General features: G+C 43.0%; 1 protein-coding gene across 5 annotated transcripts in view; it reads left to right on the top strand.

Annotated features, from left to right (window-relative positions):
• LOC137095176 (VPS35 endosomal protein-sorting factor-like) overlaps positions 1-19,319 on the top strand; it is a 108,791-nt gene that overhangs the window by 43,699 nt on the left and 45,773 nt on the right. For 2 of the 5 annotated variants that reach the window (XM_067461534.1, XM_067461535.1), the window contains exons 7-8: positions 8,472-8,531; positions 9,030-9,951. In XM_067461534.1, coding sequence (XP_067317635.1) covers positions 8,472-8,531; positions 9,030-9,068 — 99 coding nt within the window. In that variant the 3' untranslated portion in view covers positions 9,069-9,951. Of the gene's footprint in view, positions 1-6,563; positions 6,644-8,471; positions 8,532-9,029; positions 9,952-19,319 lie in introns of those variants that run through there. The other 3 variants (XM_067461536.1, XM_067461537.1, XM_067461538.1) reach the window with 3 other exon arrangements.

Raw genomic sequence — 19,319 nt, 5'->3', positions numbered from 1 at the left:
CTAGTTGCTGTGAGTTTTCCGGGCTGTGTGGCTATGTTCCAGAAGCATTACTTTCTGACATTTTGCCCACATCTGTGGCAGGCATCCTCAGAGATTGTGAGGTCTGTTGGAAACTAGGCAAGTGGACTGTGTATGCGTGTGTATGTGTGTGTACCTATCTATCTGTGGAATGATATCCAAGGTGAGAGAAAGAACTCTTGTCTGTTTAACTCGCATGCATGTTACCATTGGCCAGCTTGATTAGCAATGAATGGTTTTGTAGCTTTAAAACCTGGCTGTGAGAATCCTTTGTTGGGAGGCATTAGTTGGCCCTGATTGTTTCCTGTCTGGAATTCCCCTGAGTGTTGGTCTTCATTTACTGTCTTGATTTTGGAGTTTTTTTAATACTAGTAGCCAGATGCTGGTAGTTTTTTAATAGTCGTAGCCAAACACAGTGCCCAAACATGAATGAAGGAACATGAAAGACACTTCAGACTAATTCAACCAGAGAACAACAACAACAACAACAACAACAACAACAACAACTTTATTTTTATACCCTGCCTCTATCTCCCCAAAGGGACTCAGGGCAGTTTACATGGGGCCAAGCCCAATCCACAGAGTTAAATGTAACACATTAAAATGCATAACATCAATTTAGGACAAAATAAAAACAGCAATATAACAATATATAAATGCAAGAGAAGTCAGCCATAGCAGAGCACCTGATGAGTCAACCTAGACACAGCATATTATTTGAGAACACAGAAATGCTGACACTCTGACAACCATCGTATCACATTACACAGAGAAGCCATTGAAATCGACAAGAAGCATGTGAACAAATTTCAACAGAAAGAAGGAAACTATGAAAATGAACAAAATCTGGTATTTAAAAACTCAAAAATTGGTAAAGTAAATTAAGAGCAACATTCAAAAAGCAGGGGAATTCCAGAATGGACACAATCAGGGCCAGTTAACACCTCCCAACAAAGGATTCTCTCAGGGAGGAAGCAGCGAGACTTTGAAGCTGCAAGACCATTAAATGCTAATAAAGGTGGCCAATTTGAACATTCACACTTTCCTCCAACAGGCAGGAGTTCTTTCTCCCGCCCTGGACATTATTCCACAGAAGTGAATAATGTCCAGGGGCCTTGAGGGAAGGGGCAGCGTTTGTTTCTCCTGTTGCCTCTGGCTCAGCTCCTGTGGACTCACTCCTGGCAGAACAGAGGCCCTGACTCTGCAGCTCAAGGCCAGCAACAACACCTGCTTGCCCCAGAGGCTGGGACATAAAAAGAACCATGCCTGCAGGGCCTCAGGTCTAAGCAAGAACTGAAGGTACCATCACCAGGGGCCTTGAGGGAAGGGGCAGCATTTATTTCCCTTGCTACCTCTGGCTCAGCTTCTAGGGACTCACTCAGCTTCTGGGGACCGCTTGGTGCTGCTGGACTCTATCTTGACTGGCCTCCATTTCAGCATACTTGGGTCAGCAGAGATACCAACATTTGTTTCTTCCAGCCATGGCCCTTGATTCACCTGAGCCCTCTCTTGAGTGAACACAGCCACCCTGGTTTGGCATCTCATTCTTCCTCTGATGGAACATCTGCTCTGTTAAAACTATTTTTAATATGTTTTATTGCATTTATATGTTTTAATTGTTTTATAATTTGATATGTTAATTTTTTATTTGTTGTACTTACTTCATTTATGTTTTATTTGTTTTATAATTTGATATGTTATATTTATAATTTGTTGTATGATGCGGCATTGAATGTTGCCATAATCTGTAAGCTGCTCTGAGTCCCCTTTGGGGTTGAGAAGAGCGGGGTATAAATACAGTAAATAAGTAAGTAATAAGTAAGTAAGTAAAGTCCACTTGCCTAGTTTCTAACAGACCTCACAATCTCTGAGGATGCCTGCCATAAATGTGGGCAAAACATCAGGAGAGAATGCTTCTGGAACATGGCCATACAGTCCAGAAAACTCACAGCAACTAGGTGAAGAAATGTTGTTTGTCAATAAAGATATTAAAGCTTTGGAATATGAACTACTACAATTTATGCTAGAAGTTTTGTAAAAGTTATGATAGCAAAACAAATGTTTCCAAATAAAGTTAATGGCTTGGCTTGACTGCAGTATTAGGAGCTGAATAATGTGAGGGTTTTAAAGAGGCGCTCTTTGTGTGAATGAATGGTTTATTGTACTAGCCATAAGCCATGACATAAAATATACAACCTTTAAAAGTACAATTTTTATTTTCCAATACAAGTTCCGTATACTGGCTCTTTAAAATTATAGTAGTATTGACATAATAACAATTACGCTCTTGGTGTGTGTTTTATTCTTGCGTTTTATTTATTATTACAGCCTTTTAAGCTACTAAAAGAGGTTCTGCTTGAATGATTATTATACTTGATGCTTTAGCCATTATCTTATTTTACTATTTGTTAACCTCCTCGTAATTGCTTAGGTTTGCTACTATTACTGTTGCCTTATTTCTTGTATTATATATCTCTAATTTCAATACTAAGTTATACTTTGGGTGTGCTGCTGATAGATTTTCTTTTGCACATTGGACATTTATATGAAGGGTAGCTTATAAAAGATTCTTAATTTTCATCCTGTGCTTACTTTGTGTTAAATGTATATCACAATTTGTTTAAGGATGGCCCAAAACAATTTGCTGCCTGGGAAAAAGCAACAAATTACACCCTTTTCTCTCTAGTTAACCTACTTACTTAGGCGATTCCTCATAGTTCGAGGATGATGGTTTTCCAGATGTGGTAGCTCTGTAGGTGGCTGTGAAGCCCTATTCTTGATCCGCATGTTCTTGATCCGCAGACGGAAGGCAGTCCCGGTCAGGGTTGGCTTGACATGACTTCCTCTTGGCACATTTCTCCCTTTCGCCCTCCATTCTTGCCTCTTTGAATTCTGCAGCATTGCTGGTCACAGCTGACCTCCAGTCAAAGCGCTCAAGGGCCAGGGCTTCCCAGTTCTTGGTGTCTATGCCAGAGTTTTTAAGGTTAGCTTTAAGCCCATCTTTAAATCTCTTTTCCTGTCCACCAACATTCCGTTTCCCATTCTTGAGTTTGGAGTGGAGTAACTGCTTTGGGAGATGGTGGTTGTACATCTGGACAACGTGGCCAGTCCAGCGGAATTGATGGCGCAGGACCATCGCTTCACTGCTGGTGGTCTTTGCTTCTTCTGACATGTTGACATCTATCCGCTTGTCTTCCTAATTTATTTATTTATTCATTTTTATCGTGTCATCCGCAACCAGAACATTGTATTACACTTCTAACGGAACAAAACAAACAAACAGATAAAAAAACACACAAATTTTACAAACTTGGTAGCTGATTAAATGTCCTTTGACCAGTATCTGGCCACTTGGAGTGCTTCTGGTGTTGCCGCAAGAAGGTCCTCTATCGTGCATGTGGCAGGGCTCAGGTTGCATTGCAGCAAGTGGTCAGTGGTTTGCTCTTCTCCACACTCGCATGTCGTGGATTCAACTTTGTAGCCCCATTTCTTAAGATTGGCTCTGCATCTCGTGGTGCCAGAGCGCAGTCTATTCAGCGCCTTCCAAGTCGCCCAGTCTTCTGTGTGCCCAGGGGGAATCTCTCATGTGGTATCACCCACGGATTGAGGTGCTGGGTTTGAACCTGCCACTTTTGAACTCTCGCTTGCTGAGGTGTTCCAGCGAGTGTCTCTGTAGACACTAAGAAAACTATTTCTTGATTTGAGTCGTTGACGTGCTGGCTGATACCCAAACAAGGGATGAGCTGGAGATGTCTCTGCCTTGGTCCTTTCACTATTGGCTGCAACTTCCCGGCGGATGTGAAGTGGTGCAATACTGGCTAAGCAGTGTAATTTCTCCAGTGGTGTAGGGTGCAGACACCCTGTGATAATGCTGCATGTCTCATTAAGAGCCACATCCACTGTTTTAGTGTGGTGAGATGTGTTCCACACTGGGCATGCGTACTGAGCAGCAGAGTAGCATAGCGCAAGGTCAGATGTCTTCACTGTGTCTGGTTGTGATCCCCAGGTTGCCAGTCAGCTCTCGTATGATATTGTTTCTAGAGCCCACTTTTTTTTTGATGTTCAGGCAATGCTTCTTGTAGGTCAGAGAACAGTCCAGAGTGACTCCCAGGTATTTGGGTGCGCTGCAATGCTCCAGTGGGATTCCTTCCCAGGTGATCTTCAGAGCTCGGGATGCGTGTCTGTTCTTAAGGTGAAAGGCACATGTCTGTGTTTTAGATGGATTAGGGATCAGTTGGTTTTCCCTGTAATAGGCAGTTAGAGCACCTAGAGCTTCGGAGAGCTTCTGTTCAACCATCTCAAAGCTCCCTGCTTGAGCGGTCATGGCACGATCATCAGCATAGATGAAACTCTCTGTCCCTTCTGGCAGTGGCTGGTCATTTGTGTAGATGTCGACAATAGATGGAGCGAGCACGCTCCCCTGAGGCAGGCCGTTCTTCTGTTTCTGCCATCTGCTTCTCTGGCCCTGGAACTCAACAAGAAAGCTCCTGTCTTCCCAAGAGATTTGCAGGATTTTTCGGAGGCAACGCTGATGGAATCGTTCCAGGAGTTGTGTATGACGTCTGTAGGCTGTCCACTTTTTGCAGGCATATAACAGGGTTGGGAGGACAATGGCTTTATAAGGAAGCCCCTTGGTCTCCCTATGGATGTCCCGATCCTCAAACACTCTCTGCTCTAGTTAAATTGCATAATAAAGACAGTACATAAGGCCAGCCAGATGATGGTGATGATTATGTCATTTGCTGCATTCTGATATTATCAAAAATCTATTGCTAGAGGGGACTCACCTTGTTTCGATCTGCTTTCCTGTGTTCACTGACTCCTGGGAAGGGTGACCTTTGGTGTGCTGTGCTTCCAGTTCATGGTGCCAAAAATTCAAGATTCTGTCTAAAATAGAACATGCAACTTTTGAAGAAAATAAATACTGGCTGGACTTCTTCAGAAGTGATCCAGTTGTACTCAACTCATCCTGAATTTCAATGGTGGTTCATTATGCAATCTGTCTCTAGCCAGTCTACATTTTCCAGCCCTCATCCAAAGGGAGAGGAGGAAATATTAGGAAAGGAAGTGTTCCTCTTTTTTTTTATGTTAATAGCCTATTAGTTGGTACACCAAACGCTTTTTTCAGGGCTCTCAGAAAGAGCTGCTTAATCTGACTCAGCAAGATTATACACAGCGGATTGAAGAACTCAATCAGTCTGAAGGATGCTTGGGCCTCAGATTAAAAAGTAAAAGCTTTAAAGATAGTTATTCAGGTGAGTATTGTTATAGTTTAGCCTTGACGTTCATTACATGATGCTTTAAAGAGTTGCACAGGTTGCTCTCCTCCCCAATTCCTTGTTATCACAATCAATTGAAGTTGAATATAACTGGCCTGAGGATATTAATATAAGAAATAAGTCTTTTAATTAGGCCCTATTAGCTATCGTAGGAATGTGGGAAGCTGTCTTTATAACCAAGTCAGACTTTTGGACAATCTGGCCCATTATTCTCTGCTCTGATTGGCAGCAGCTGTCACGATAGCACATTGAGGGCTTTCTCACAATTGTCTAACTATTTTATTTATCTATCGTGTCAGACGCAAATTGAGAATACAGTTATAATGTATAGAAAAACCACAAACAAAGTTAAAAACTAGGCATTATGCTAAATGTCTTTTGACCAGAAGCTTGGAGTGCCTTTAGTGTTGCTGTGAGAAGGTCCTCCATTGTACATCTGGCAGGTCTAAGGCTGCATTGTAGTAGACGGTCTGTGGTTTGCTCTTCTTCACACTTGTATGTCGTGGACTCCACCTTGTGGCCCCATTTCTTAAGATTGGCTTGGCATCTTGTGGTGCCGGAGGTCTGTTCAGTGCCTTCTAAGTCACCCCATCTTCTGTGCTTGTGACGGTGGTGGGAGTGAGAGGAGGACCTCTCCGGTGGATCTTAGAGCCCACACCGGTTCATAGGGGGAGATGCGATCATGAAGATAGGCAGGGGCTGACTGCTTTAGGGCTTTGTAAGTTATAACTTGCACCTTGAATTGGGACTGGAAACTTATTGGCTGCCAGTGGAGCTGCTTTAATAGGGGCGTTGTGTGCTCATTAGAAGTCAGACAGCCAACCTTTGCACTAATTGCAGTTTATGAGCCATCTTCAAAGGCAGCCCCACATAGTGTGTGTTGGAATAATCCAATCTGGATGTAACCAAGGCATGGACCACCATGGCCAAGTCAGGCTCCTTGAGCTACGGTCACAGCTGGTGCAAAGACCCTCTTGGCCACTGCTTACATCTGAGCTTCAAGCGTCAGCGCTGAGTCCAGGAGGACCCCCAGACTGCAGACCTGTGTTCTCAGGGGGAAGTGAAACCCTGTCGAGCATAGGTAACCATCCTATACCCCAATCGGCCTCATGACTGACTAGGGGGACCTCTGTCTTCATACCAAAAGACTTGTGCTCCCCCATTGATTTCTTGCTCTGTTTTGGCTATATTTTTTATTTTTAAAATATTATGTAATCTCCAATATACATAATGACTTATTTATCTCTTTTGCCTCCCTCCTCCCAGTGTTCTAAACTTCTTTCAGATACAACTGTGATTCAGTTCTATCCAATTTGTCTTGATAACAGACATCCTGGACACATTTGGTAAGCAGTGGAATGTCATCCCATTTTGAGCCACTCAGTGACTATTGAGGAACCATTTTCAATTGTAATTTTCAGTTACCTACTATTCATTCTATTCATAAGGGGCTGACCAAAAGATTGGCGTTCGAATCAGGAGAGTCGGGTGAGCTCCCATTGTTAGCCTTAGCTTCTGCAAATGTGAGTAGATCAGTAGGTACCACTTCAATGGGAAGATAATGATGCTTCATAAGGTCATGCTGGCCACATGACTTTGGAGGTGTCTATGGACAACACCGACTCTTCGATTTAGAAATGGAGATGAACACCACCCCTAGAGTCGGACTCAAGTGACTTAATGTCAAGGGGAAAACTTTACCTTTACCTTTACCTTTCCTATAAATAAAATTAGCCAAGAGTCTTTCAAAAGTTGAACGAGAAGTCCCCTTTCCAGGAGGTCTTAGAGCCGCCGCAAACTAGGCTCCTGCGGGAGCAAACCTTGCCAGCACGTTCCTGACGTCATGAGACTCCGCCTCTCGCCCCGCCCCTTTCTCCGCCCCTTTTCTCCGGGCCAGAGTGGTTTTTCCTTTGCTAGGGTAGCATTGCCAGCGTACTCTCTCAGTTGGCAGAATTCAGCTGAGAGAATACACTGGCAATACTGCCCTAGCAAAGGAAAAACCACTCTGGCATTGAGAAAGAGGCGGAGAAAGGGGCAGCCTCATGACGTCAGGGACGTGCTGGCACAGTTTGCTCCCACAGGAGCCTAGTTTGTGGCGGGTCTAAGAGGCATTCAATAAAACAAAGGGAGATGCATTACTTTTCAAAGCTAGTGTTCAAGATAACATCACATTATTTATTTTTATTTATTTGTGACATTTATATCCTGCCCTTCTCATCCCGAAGGGGAATCAGAGTAGCTTACAAGTCATATGTACAAAAAACATACTATATTATTAGCATAGTACTAATACATCAGTCATAATATTAGTATTATATAATATATTGTTGCTAGGGAAAGGGCTCTGATGTCGCAGGAGACAAGATGGAACATTAAAAACTATCTGGTCCCACTGGGTGGCAGTATAATATAATAGGAAAAAAAGAGTGTGGCAAATGCAAAAATGTAGAATGATCAAAGTTGAATAAGGACTCTTCAATTACTTACTGGAGATATGCTAGCCTAAACTTCCCTGGATGAATATAAAAAGGTAGAATTCGTGCACAAGAGATTTCCAGGGCAAGATACCTAGTTTCAAAAAGCAGATTTCTGATATTTCTTACTTCAGCCTTGCCCAAAATTATGCTCTCCATGTGAGAGTTCATAACCCAGTCATACACACATTCACTATCAACTTAGTGAGATATAATTGAGATAAATACAATATGACCCCAATATCCAAAGAGGGCACATTCTCAGTCTTTGTGTGGATATGCAGATTTAGGCATAATAACAAATACTGTTGAACCAACAACTTCTGGTTGGGTGTCATAGTCATGCTAGAGTATATTGGAAATGAGGATGAGAAGCTTGTGAAAGTTAATTTGCAGTTTTCCTGGTCCAAGGGGTTCTTCTGTGGAGCTTGTGGTTCTTCCCAGTTTTTTGAGTTCACACAAGTACATTTTGTTCTTCCAGGATGCTGATCGGAAACATGTGCTGCTGAACATTCTTTGCAGTGTTATACCTAATAGCACTAAAAGCTTTGTTATCAACTACTACTATTTCTTCGAAAACAATACTGCCAAGGTTTTATTTATTATGTGATAGTGATGTGTGTTTGAATCTGAAGCCTTAACTGATAGCATATTTAAACCCACTGCTTTGTAAACACTGTTCTTATTTTTGTCATTACAGGAAGGCTGGTGTATGAAAGAATCTTTTCCATGTGTAGTGATACTCACAACTCCTTGCCAGGTAATATGGATGCCTCTATGTGCTTCGTGTGTGTGCGTGTGTCAGGAGCAACTTGAGAAACTGCAAGTCGCTTCTGGTGTGAGAGAATTGGCCGTCTGCAAGGTCATTGCAAGGGGACACCCAGAAGGTTTATGATCCTATTGGAGGCTTCTCTCATGTCTCCACATGAGAAGCTGGAGCTGACAGACGGGAGTTCACCTCGCTCACCGGATTTGAACCACCGACCTTTCGGTCAGCAGTCCTGAGGCACAAAGATTTAACCTATTGCACCACCGTGAGCTCCTGTTTGGTAGACACATTATTACTGATAGAAATAGATCATAGTCCTAAGCATGTATGCTAGGAAGCTATTTCAGTTCAATTCACTGGTTGTGTTTGCATATTATACCGAGCCTATGCTAGCCATGTTTGTTGTTCAATCAGTGAATTGTCCAGATGGCAGAAAAACCACAGTGTTTTCTTTTTTTTCTGAAATGTTTTTTCTCCTTCTTGTTTCAGAGGAAATTGCTTTGGGAACAAGCCAGGAACAAACCATGACTTTCTATGTAGATATATTGACATACCACGATTAAAAGAAACCCAACTTCATAAGCCACCAACAGACCACAGTCTCCAGTTGCACCTGGCTAACACATGATGGTTTATTTGTGGAACAAGTTTAAACAAAACAAGCAGCCAGATTCAACAGACAGTCGTTCTCAATCTGGGGTCTCCAGCTGGAGTCCTCAGGTGTTTTTGGCCTACAGCTCCCATGAATAATAATAATAATAATAATAATAATAATAATAATAATAATAATAATAATATTTATTTATACCCCGCCACCATCTCCCCACAAGGGATTCGGGGCAGCTAACATGAGGCCAAGCCCAATATAATACAGCAAAGTTAAACACAAAATAATAGAAAAATTACATCACAACATGAAGTAACAAAATAAAATAAACAGTGCAAAACAACACAATAAAAATCAAACACAAAGGACGGGCCAAATAAATCCCAGCCAGTTTAGGATTTCTGGGAGCTGAAAGCCAAAAACACCTGGGGACTCTAGGTTGAGAACCACTGTCCTAAGACAATATGACTTGCTAGGGTCACTCAATGGGTTTCTGAGCAGAGATTGGAAACCTGGACTCCAGAGTCACTCAATCACTACACCGTACTGGCTCTCAATTATACCTACCTGAATGTGTGGTAGGAAGATTGAGGAAAGGCTCAATCTCAGGTGTAAATAGCACGTTTAATGTGCAAATGATCCTAGGTTTAGTCTTAGGTATCTCCAGGTAGTTCTCAGAAAACCCCTAGTATGCCGCTGCCAGTTAGGAAAGACCAAGCATGGAAAACATTGATCTAGAAGATCAGGCATGGGCCAACTTGGGTCCTCCAGGTGTTTTGGACTTCAACTCCCACAATTCGGAATTGTGGGAGTTGAAGTCCAAAACATTTGGAGGACCCAAGTTGGCCCATGCCTGTTTTAGATGTTTTCCCATAGAATTCCCATCATCCACAACATCATCCACAACAATGCCCCAAAAAATGTATGTGGATTACAATTTTCTGAATTGTCCAGTCAGCTCTGGGAGTTCTAGCTTGGTGTAGACATTTCTGAATTAAATGGGCCAAAAGACTTTGTGATTAGGTCTCTTTCTTTCTGCCTCTCTCTCTTTCTTTTCCTCCCTCTATCTTGAGGATATATATTCTCTCTTTGAAACCTGATGAACAAATACTGTTAATCAACAGAGATATGGTGAAACACCTTCTACAGCAATAATACAGGACCAAAATAACACAGCGCGGCACAGAAAGCACATCATTTCCTCTGCAGAATGTGTCCTGAGCAGCTGTGTGTGAAACAGGAACATGCTCATTGGTATTTGCTCTCATTCTTTCCATTCCAATAAAGGAAAACAACTTCTGATTTAGCATCTGAGCCTCTTGTTCCCCTCCAGGAAATCATGCTCAGTCAATTGTTCCTAAGTCGGGAAGAGAGAGGAGAGAATTGTGATGGTTTGGAAGGAATGAACACACTCTGCCTCTATTAATGGAGCCAACGCTCAATGGCAAAGGGTGTGCCAGTGAGGATACCTTTCTCATTTAAAAGAAACTACCTATTGAAACAACAGTGAGATGACATCAGCTAGTTTTGTTGTCTCCCTCTTATTTTTCCCCCCGTTCATTTGAGCAACTAGGTTAGAATCTTGTTTCTGAATCTGTTTCTTGCCTTTTCTATCAAACAGCTGCCGTCAAATGGGGTTGTCCCTAACCGAGTGTCTAGATCTAGGGAAGTAATGCTATCCCTCTATTCTGTTTTGGTTACACCACATCTGGAATATTGTGTTCAATTCTGGGCACCACAATTCAAGAGAGATATTGACAAGCTGGAATGTGTCCAGAGGAGAGTGACTAAAATGATAAAAGGTCTGGAGAACAAGCCCTATGAGGAGCGGCTTAAGGAGCTGGGCATGTTTAGCCTGAAGAAGAGAAGGCTGTGAGGGGATATGATAGCCATGTATAAATATGTGAGAGGAAGCCACAGGGAGGAGGGAGCAAGCTTGTTTTCTGCTTCCCTGGAGACTAGGATGCGGAACAATGGCTTCAAACTACAAGAGAGGAGATTCCATCTGAACATGAGGAAGAACTTCCTGACTGTGAGAGCCGTTCAGCAGTGGAACTCTCTGCCCCGGAGTGTGGTGGAGGCTCCTTCTTTGGAAGCTTTTAAACAGAGGCTGGATGGCCATCTGTCAAGGGTGATTTGAATGCAATATTCCTGCTTCTTGGCAGGGGGTTGGACTGGATGGCCCATGAGGTCTCTTCCAACTCTTTGATTCTATGATTCTATGACTTGGCAGTTAGGGCAAGCTTGAACTACAAATTCTGGGTCCCTGGAGTGGTTTGTTATGTAAAACGTCCTCAAGCGGTTGGGGTGGTCTGATGCCAAACGGGAGGGAATTGTGCTCTTTCCCTCTCTCAAATCTCTGTATAGCCCTGTTGTTGTTTTGAAGAGAGGAAAGCACAGCAGCAGAATAATAAAACGAGAGCCCATGCTTTCAATGAATGGGATTGAAAACATTACTGCTTATGCTTACACTATGGTTATTATTATTATAATTAAACTTTATTTGTACCCCACTAGCATCTCCCGAAGGACTCGATGCGGCTTACAAAGGCCAAGGCCTCAACACACAACATAGCAATACAAAACGCAAGGCAAGTTAAAAACAATTAAAGCAATATAACAACAAGCAATAAACAATACACTAAGACACAATGAAACTGGGCCTGGCCAGAGTAATGGGTACAGGATTAAAAGTGCTGATGTGACAGGTGAAATATAAGGCTTATAGAGCAAGTGCAGTGCATAACAAATCTCAACCCCTTCCTGTATTGCTCACATTCCATCCCTTACCTTGAAGAAAGGTTGGTGAGCTTCTTGATTTAGGTACGCTGATGGATCGAAACTGGGTCAAGAAAAATGTGAGATCTGAAATGTACAGATCTGACCTGGGGACTAGGACTCCGTGGAGACATGCATCCAAATGACAGGGAAGGAGATTCCATTTCAACATAGAAATATAGAATAATAGAGTTGGAAGAGACCACATGGGCCATCTAGTCCAACCCCCTGCCATGCAGGAAAAGCACAATCAAAGCACCCCCAACATGGCCATCTGAGCTCTGTTTAAAAATTTCCAAGGAACGAACTTCCACCACACTGTGAGAAGAGAATTCCACTGCTGAACAGATTTTCTTACAGTCAGGAAGTTCTTCCTGATGTTCAGGTGGTATTTCCTTCCCTGTAATTTGAACCCATTACTCTGAGTCCTAGTTTCCAGGGCAGCAGAAAGGAAGCTTCTCCCTCTTCCTTATGGCATCCTTCACATATTTCTACATGGCTCTCGTGTCTTCTCTCAACCTTCTATTCTGTAGGCTAAGCATATGCAGCTCTAAGATGCTCCTCATAGGGATTCATGGGCTCCAGACTTTTGATTGTTTTAATTGCCCTTCCATCTTAGAGTCAATATCTCCTTTGAACTATTGTGTCCAGAATTGGATGCAGTCTTATTCCCAGTGAAGAGGTCTGACCAAAGCAGAATAAAGAGGCACCATGGCATCCCTTGGTGTGGACATGAGACTCCTTTAGATGCAGCCCAAAATCCCATTGGCCTTTTTAGCTGCCACATCACACTGTTTTCTCCTGTTCAATTTGTTCTCCACTAAGACCCCAAGATCTTTCTCACATGGACTGTTGTGGATCCAGGTGTCACCTTTGCATTTCATTTTTTTCTGCCTGTGTTGTATCTTATGTTTGTTGCTGTTGAACTTCATTTGGTTGTTGAAATTCATTTTGTTATTTTTGGCCCAACTCTCTGTTAAGATCTCTGTTAAGATCATTAACCCTCTTTATGGCACTCCACTAGTCACTTCCTGACTGCACAGAGAGCAGTTCAGCCATGGAACTCTCTGCTTTGGAGTGAGTCTGATAGAAGATCCTTCTTTGCTTTTTTTTAAAAAAAGTTTGGTTAACCATTTTGCCACAAAATGCGGTCATTTGAACAAGAAATTTTTCTATCCAGTTCTGAAAGAAGACCTGTACATCCATGAATGTCTTGTGTTTATGGTTCTTAGGGGAACCAAGGGCCAGTCCTTCCATCAGGTAGAGCGAGGCAAATAGAGAGTCCCCTAGCCGACTGCATATGTGCATGGTTTGGCAACTGCACAGTGGCAGATAGGAAGATGCTCCAAAGGGTCACCACTTCTGCTCAGAGAATCATTGGTTGCCCTCTTTCTCCCCTCTTTGGATGAACTTTATAATTCCCTCTGCCTTAAGAAAGCGGAGAGCATTCTTGGAGATCCATCTTACTCAGCATATTCTTTTTTTTTTTTTGAATTATTACTATCTGGCAGACAGTACAGGGTGAAAAAGTCAAGGATAAACAGATTGGGAGATAGCTTTTATCCGAGAGCTGTTACTATATTGAACTCCATGGTTTTGCATTGACGTGACATTGGGTGTCATTGTACAATGTATAATAACAAAAAAATGTTCAGGTTGCAGATGCCAAGGCACTCTTCCCCTTGAGCTCTGTAGTCCTTCTCCCTCTTGGAGAGTTTTGATGTGCCTTGTGACCTGGCCCACAGCCCCTAAATCAGCCCGCATTTCTCATTAAGCTCCAACTGCAGTTCCAGTTGGAGATGGAATAGGAAAAGGCACACTTCTTTTGTCTTCAGTCAATAGATGTTTTGCACTAATAATGGATGCTAAGCACTTGACACTGAAGGAAGGAAGTTAAATCATATCTGACTAGAATCATAGAATCATTCAGTTGGAAGAGACCTCATGGGCTATCCAGTCCAACACCCTCCCAAGAAGCAGGAAAACGGCATTCAAAGCACCCCTGACAGATGGCCATCCAGCCTCTGTGTAAAAGTCTCCAAAGAAGGAGCCTCCACCACACACCACTGCAGAGAGTTCCATTGCTGAACAGCTCTCACAATTAGGAAGTTCTTCCTAATTTATTTATTTATTTTGTATCAAAAGCATTGCATAAATTAGTATAAAACTGATAAAAATAGAAGGTGTGCAGGCGGGCAACAGCAAAGGCATTGTCTATAGCCTCCAAGAATTCCTCCTCTGTACATGAGGCAGAACACAATGGACAAGCATACAGATGCAGAGTTGTCTGTTCTGCTCCACAGTCACACAAGGTATGGGATTCTTTTAGGTAGTGCCATTATGCCAGGTTGTCTTTTGATCTGCCCACTCCGCTTCTGAGTCTATTCAGGGATTCCAGGTTGCCCATTCTTGGTTTGCCCCTGGAGGAAAATCCTCGTGGGGACCCGTCCAGTTGGGATTTCCTGATTTAGCTGCCCAGAGGGATACCCTTGCTGTTGCTGGAGGAAGCCAAGAAGAGTGGTAGTTCTCATTAATCTTTTCCTTGGTTTGAGTTTACTGGGATGAGGCTGGTAGCCATGTAGTGGGTGGCTTTCACAGTGTTCAATCTCATTTCTCTCACATTTAGCAGCAACTTCCTTTCACACATGGGGGGGTGGGGCGGCGGCAATGCCAGCTAGCTTGTAGAGTTTATCAACAGGTGTAGGTTAAAGACACCCTTTGATTATTCTGCATGTTTCATTCAATGCTATGTTCGCCTGCTTTGCATGGGCGGACCTATGCCAAACAGGGCAGGCATACTCAGCAGTTGAGTAAGACAAGGCCAGGGCTGATGTTCTTATTAATTTTGGGTCTGGATACGGAAAGAGCCTCCTTGAAGACTGAGTAAATATAGTCAGGCATCTTCCAGGCAGTTTCTCGTAAACGGCTAATCTTTCCAAATCCAAAAGCATTGCTTTTTAAACATTCTTCCTAATGTTCAGGTGGGATCTCCTTCCCTGTAGTTTGAAAGAATTTAATCAGAGTGGGTTTGCCTTTGCCTTCATCTGAAGCCGAGAGAGCATGGCTTGTCTAGGGTCACCCATTTGGTTCCATGTGATTCAAACCCTGATTTCCCAATGTCCCAGGGTGCATCTACATTATCGAATGAATGTGGTTTGACACCACTTGCACTGGCATGGCTCATGGTAATGGAATCACGAGAGTTGTAATTTTACACATTTTTACCTTTCTCTTCCAAAGCATGCCTGTGCTTCACCAAACTCCAAATCCCAAAATTCCATAAAACTGAGACATGTTGTATTGCTCTCGGACTCTTGCTCTGCGACAACCTACAGTGTTGCCAAGTTCTGTGAAGCAGCAATTAACATTAGACGGCTGATGACCGACTCCATCAGGCAACTTCCTGCCAGGAATATAGTTAGAATGATTTGTAATAACTGAAATGCTGTAAATGCTCCCCTCTCATCCCTTTTTAGAGCTTCCCAGTTGTCTGATATTTGTTATTAGCTGTCCCCCTATTTTAGATTCATACATTCTCTTTAAACTGTAAGTTTAGTCTGTTTTATTATTTTAATTTGTCTCTTTTATAACATGTTTTTAATCTGCTTTTATACCTGACCTACTTGGGAACTACGATTCCCTTCCTTGGGCACCTGTGCCCCATTCTATACTGTGCTGGTCAAAGACCGTAATAAATCATTGATTGATTGAGATATGTTGCCAGTTAAAAGAGTTGACAAATTCAGCAGTACATCATTTTACGAACCTTAAGGAATGGTTTTCTCCAAGGTCGAACACCATCAGAGGTATGTTTGACCAGAACATGAGAGAACCGTCCTGCTATGGGAAACCAGGCTGGTCCCTCCCTATTCTCCTTTTGCCAACATGTATAAAGTCCTTTATGTTTGAACAAGTATTTGGTGATTCAGTGGTTATGCAGAATGGCTATGCAGAAAGGTCTGTGTGTATCCACTACATGTTCAGTCTTCTTTTAAAATCGCTTTATTGTACAGTTGGTTCTTCATATCAGAGATTCCACATCCACAGATTCAGCCATCCATGGATTGAAAATATTAAAATAATCTAAAAAAACATCGCCTTCTTCTGGGAAAAATGTATAATATCACAAAAGACTACCATGTCACTCGCTTCATAGGAAATCTGCTACAAAACAGGAGCTTTTTGTTGAGTTCCAGGGCCAGAGGAGATGGCGAAAAAAGAAGAATGGCCTACCTCAGGGGAGTGTGCTTACTCCATCAATGGTTATCATTAGCACAAATGATCAGCCACTGTCAGAAGGGACAGAAAGTTTCATCTATGCTGATGATCATGCCATCACCACCAAGAAGGGAGCTGGTTGAACAGAAATGGTTGAACAAAAGCTCTCTGAAGCTTTAGGTGCTCTTACTGCCTATTACAGGGAAAACAGTTGATTCCTAATCCATTTAAAATGCAGACCTTAAGAACAGACAAGCATCTCGAGCTCTGAGGATTACCTGGGAAAGACTCCCACTGGAGCATTGTAGCACACAAACAAATATTTGGGAGTCACTCTGGACTGTGCTGTGACTTACAAGAAGCATTGCTTGAATATCAAGCAAAACGTGGGTGCTATAAATAATATCATACAAAATCTGACCGGCACAACTTGGGGATCACAACCTGAGACAGTGAAGACATCTGCCCTTGTTCTTTGCTACTCTGCTGCTGAGTACGCATGCCCAGTGTGGAATTCATCTCACCATGTTAAAGCAGTGGATATGGCTCTTAATGAAACATGCCACTATCAGAGGATGTCTATGCCCTACACCACTGGAGAAATTATACTGTTTATACAATATTACACTACCTGACATCCATCTGGAAGTAGCAGCCTGTAATAAAGAGGACCAAGGCATTGTCATCTCTGGCCCATCATCTGTTCACATATCAGCTAGAAAGCCAACACCTTAAATCAGGAAACAGCTTTCTAAGATCTACAGAAATACTCACAGGAACACCTCAGCAAGCAAGAGTCCAAAAGTGGCAGGTGAAAACGCAGAACCTCAATCGGTGGCTGAGACTGGATGAGAGACTCCCCCTGGGCACACAGAAAACTGGGTGACTGGAAGGCACTGAACAGACTGCACTCTGACACCATGAGATGCAGAGCCAATCTTAAAAAATGAAGTGTGGAGTGTGGAGAAGAGCAAACCACAGACCACCTACTACAATGCAACCTGAGCCCTGCCACATGCACAATAGAGGACCTTCTCACAGCCACACCAGAGGCACTCCAAGTGACCAGCTACTGGTCAAAGTTTTTCAGTCCTTTCTTAGGCTCAAAAAGTCCCCTTTGGCTTATACTCGAGTCAAAGTATTTTTTTTACTATATTTATTATTATTATTATTATTATTATTATTATTATTATTATTACTATCTTTATTTCTACCCCACTAGCATCTCCCGAAGGACTCAATGCGGCTTACAAAGGCCAAGGCCTCAACAAAACAATAGCATAACAAATACAATTCAAAGCAAATCAAAACATTAAACCAGTAACAGTTAAAACAACAAAACAATACACCATAACACAATAAAAACAGGGCTGGCCCAAGTAATGGGTACAGATTAAAAAGTGCTGGATGTGACAGGTGGTCTATTGGGTTTCAAGGAAGTGCAGTGTGCAGGGAATCTTAAAGTTCTGATAAAGTGCTTCTGGGACTCTAATAAAGTGCTTACTGGAGTTTTCCTATTCTGGAAAGGCACATCGGAACAGCCAGGTCTTCAAATTCTTCCTAAAGACTGCCAGTATGGGGGCCTGTCTAATGTCTTTGGGGAGGGTGTTCCAAAGTCGGGGGGCCACCACAGAGAAGGCCCTGTCCCTCGTCCCCACCAAACGCGCCTGCGATGCAGGTGGGATCGCGAGCAGGGTCTCTCCGGATGAACGAAGAGAACATGTGGGTTCATAAACGGAGATTCGGTCACGCAGGTAGGCAGGTCCCAAACCGTTTAGGGCTTTGCACCTTGCACCTGCACCTTGAATTGGGCTCAGAAAATAAACGGCAGCCAATGGAGCACCTTAAACAGGAGGGTTGACCTCTCTCTGTAAGGAGCCCCAGTCAGCATCCTGGCCACTGCCCGTTGGACTAGTTGGAATTTACGAGCCGTTTTCAAGGGTAGAGCGCATTACAGTAGTCCAGCCTAGAAGTGACCAAGGCATGGACCACCCCGGCTAGATCAGCCTTTGCGAGGTACAGTCACAGCTGGCGCACAAGTCTCAATTGCGCAAAGGCCCTCCCGGACACCGCCAACGCCTGAGCCTCAAGCGTAAGTGATGAATCCAGGAGGAGTCCCAAGCTGCGGACCTGTGACTTCAGGGGGAGTGCAACCCCATCCAGCACAGTTTGCCACCCTATACCCCGATCCAGTTTATGATCGACCAGGAGGACTTCTGTCTTGTCAGGATTGATCTTCAGCTTGTTCGTCCTCATCCAAATAGCCACAGCGACCAAGCACTCGTCCAGCGCTCGAGGAGACTCCTTGGAATTAAGTGGAAATGAATAGTAGAGTTGTGTGTCATCTGTGTAGAGATGGCACCCAACTCCAAAACTCCGGATGACTTCGCCCAGCGGTTTCATGTAGATGTTAAAAAGCATGGGAGACAAAATAGAGCCTTGCGGGACCCCACAGGTCAAAGGCCAGGGGTCTGAGCAGGCATCTCCCAGCTTCACCACCTGGGATCAACTCTCCAGAAAGGACCGGAGCCAAGACAAAACCGTGCCCCCGAGACCCATCCCAGAGAGTCGTCCCAGAAGGATACCATGATTGATGGTATTAAAAGCCACTGAGATGTCCAAGAGAACCAACAGAGTCACACTCCCCCTGTCCAGCTCTCTACGGAGGTCATCCACCAAGGCGACCAAGGCCGCCTCGGTGCCGTGGCCAGTCCTGAAGCCAGACTGTGACTGATCTAGGTACATCAACTCTAGGATCTAATAATTATAGTAATACCCTATATTATTATTATTACGCAGTGTCTGTTATTATTTTGCGGTGCATGAATCATTGGGCTAGATGACCTTTGGAGGACCTTATCAACTCTAGGATCCAACAATAATAACAACAATAACAATAATAATAAATTTTAAAAACCCTATATTATTTATTTATTTATTTTGCAGAGTCTGAATCATTGGACTAGATGACCTTTGGAGGGCCCCATCAACTCTAGGATACAATAATAATAATGATAATACCCTATATTATTTATTTATTTATTTATTTTGCAGAGTTATATTATTTATTTATTTATTTTGCAGAGTCTGAATCATTGGGCTAGATGACCTTTGGAGGGGCCCAACTACTCTAGGATATAATAATAATAATAATAATAATAATAACACCCTATATT

This window comes from Anolis sagrei, chromosome Y (genome assembly GCF_037176765.1).
Source record: "Anolis sagrei isolate rAnoSag1 chromosome Y, rAnoSag1.mat, whole genome shotgun sequence".
In the NCBI taxonomy this organism is placed as follows: Eukaryota; Metazoa; Chordata; class Lepidosauria; order Squamata; family Dactyloidae; genus Anolis; species Anolis sagrei.
Note: the sequence above shows the minus strand (reverse complement) of the source record. Positions and strands in the feature narration are given on the sequence as shown.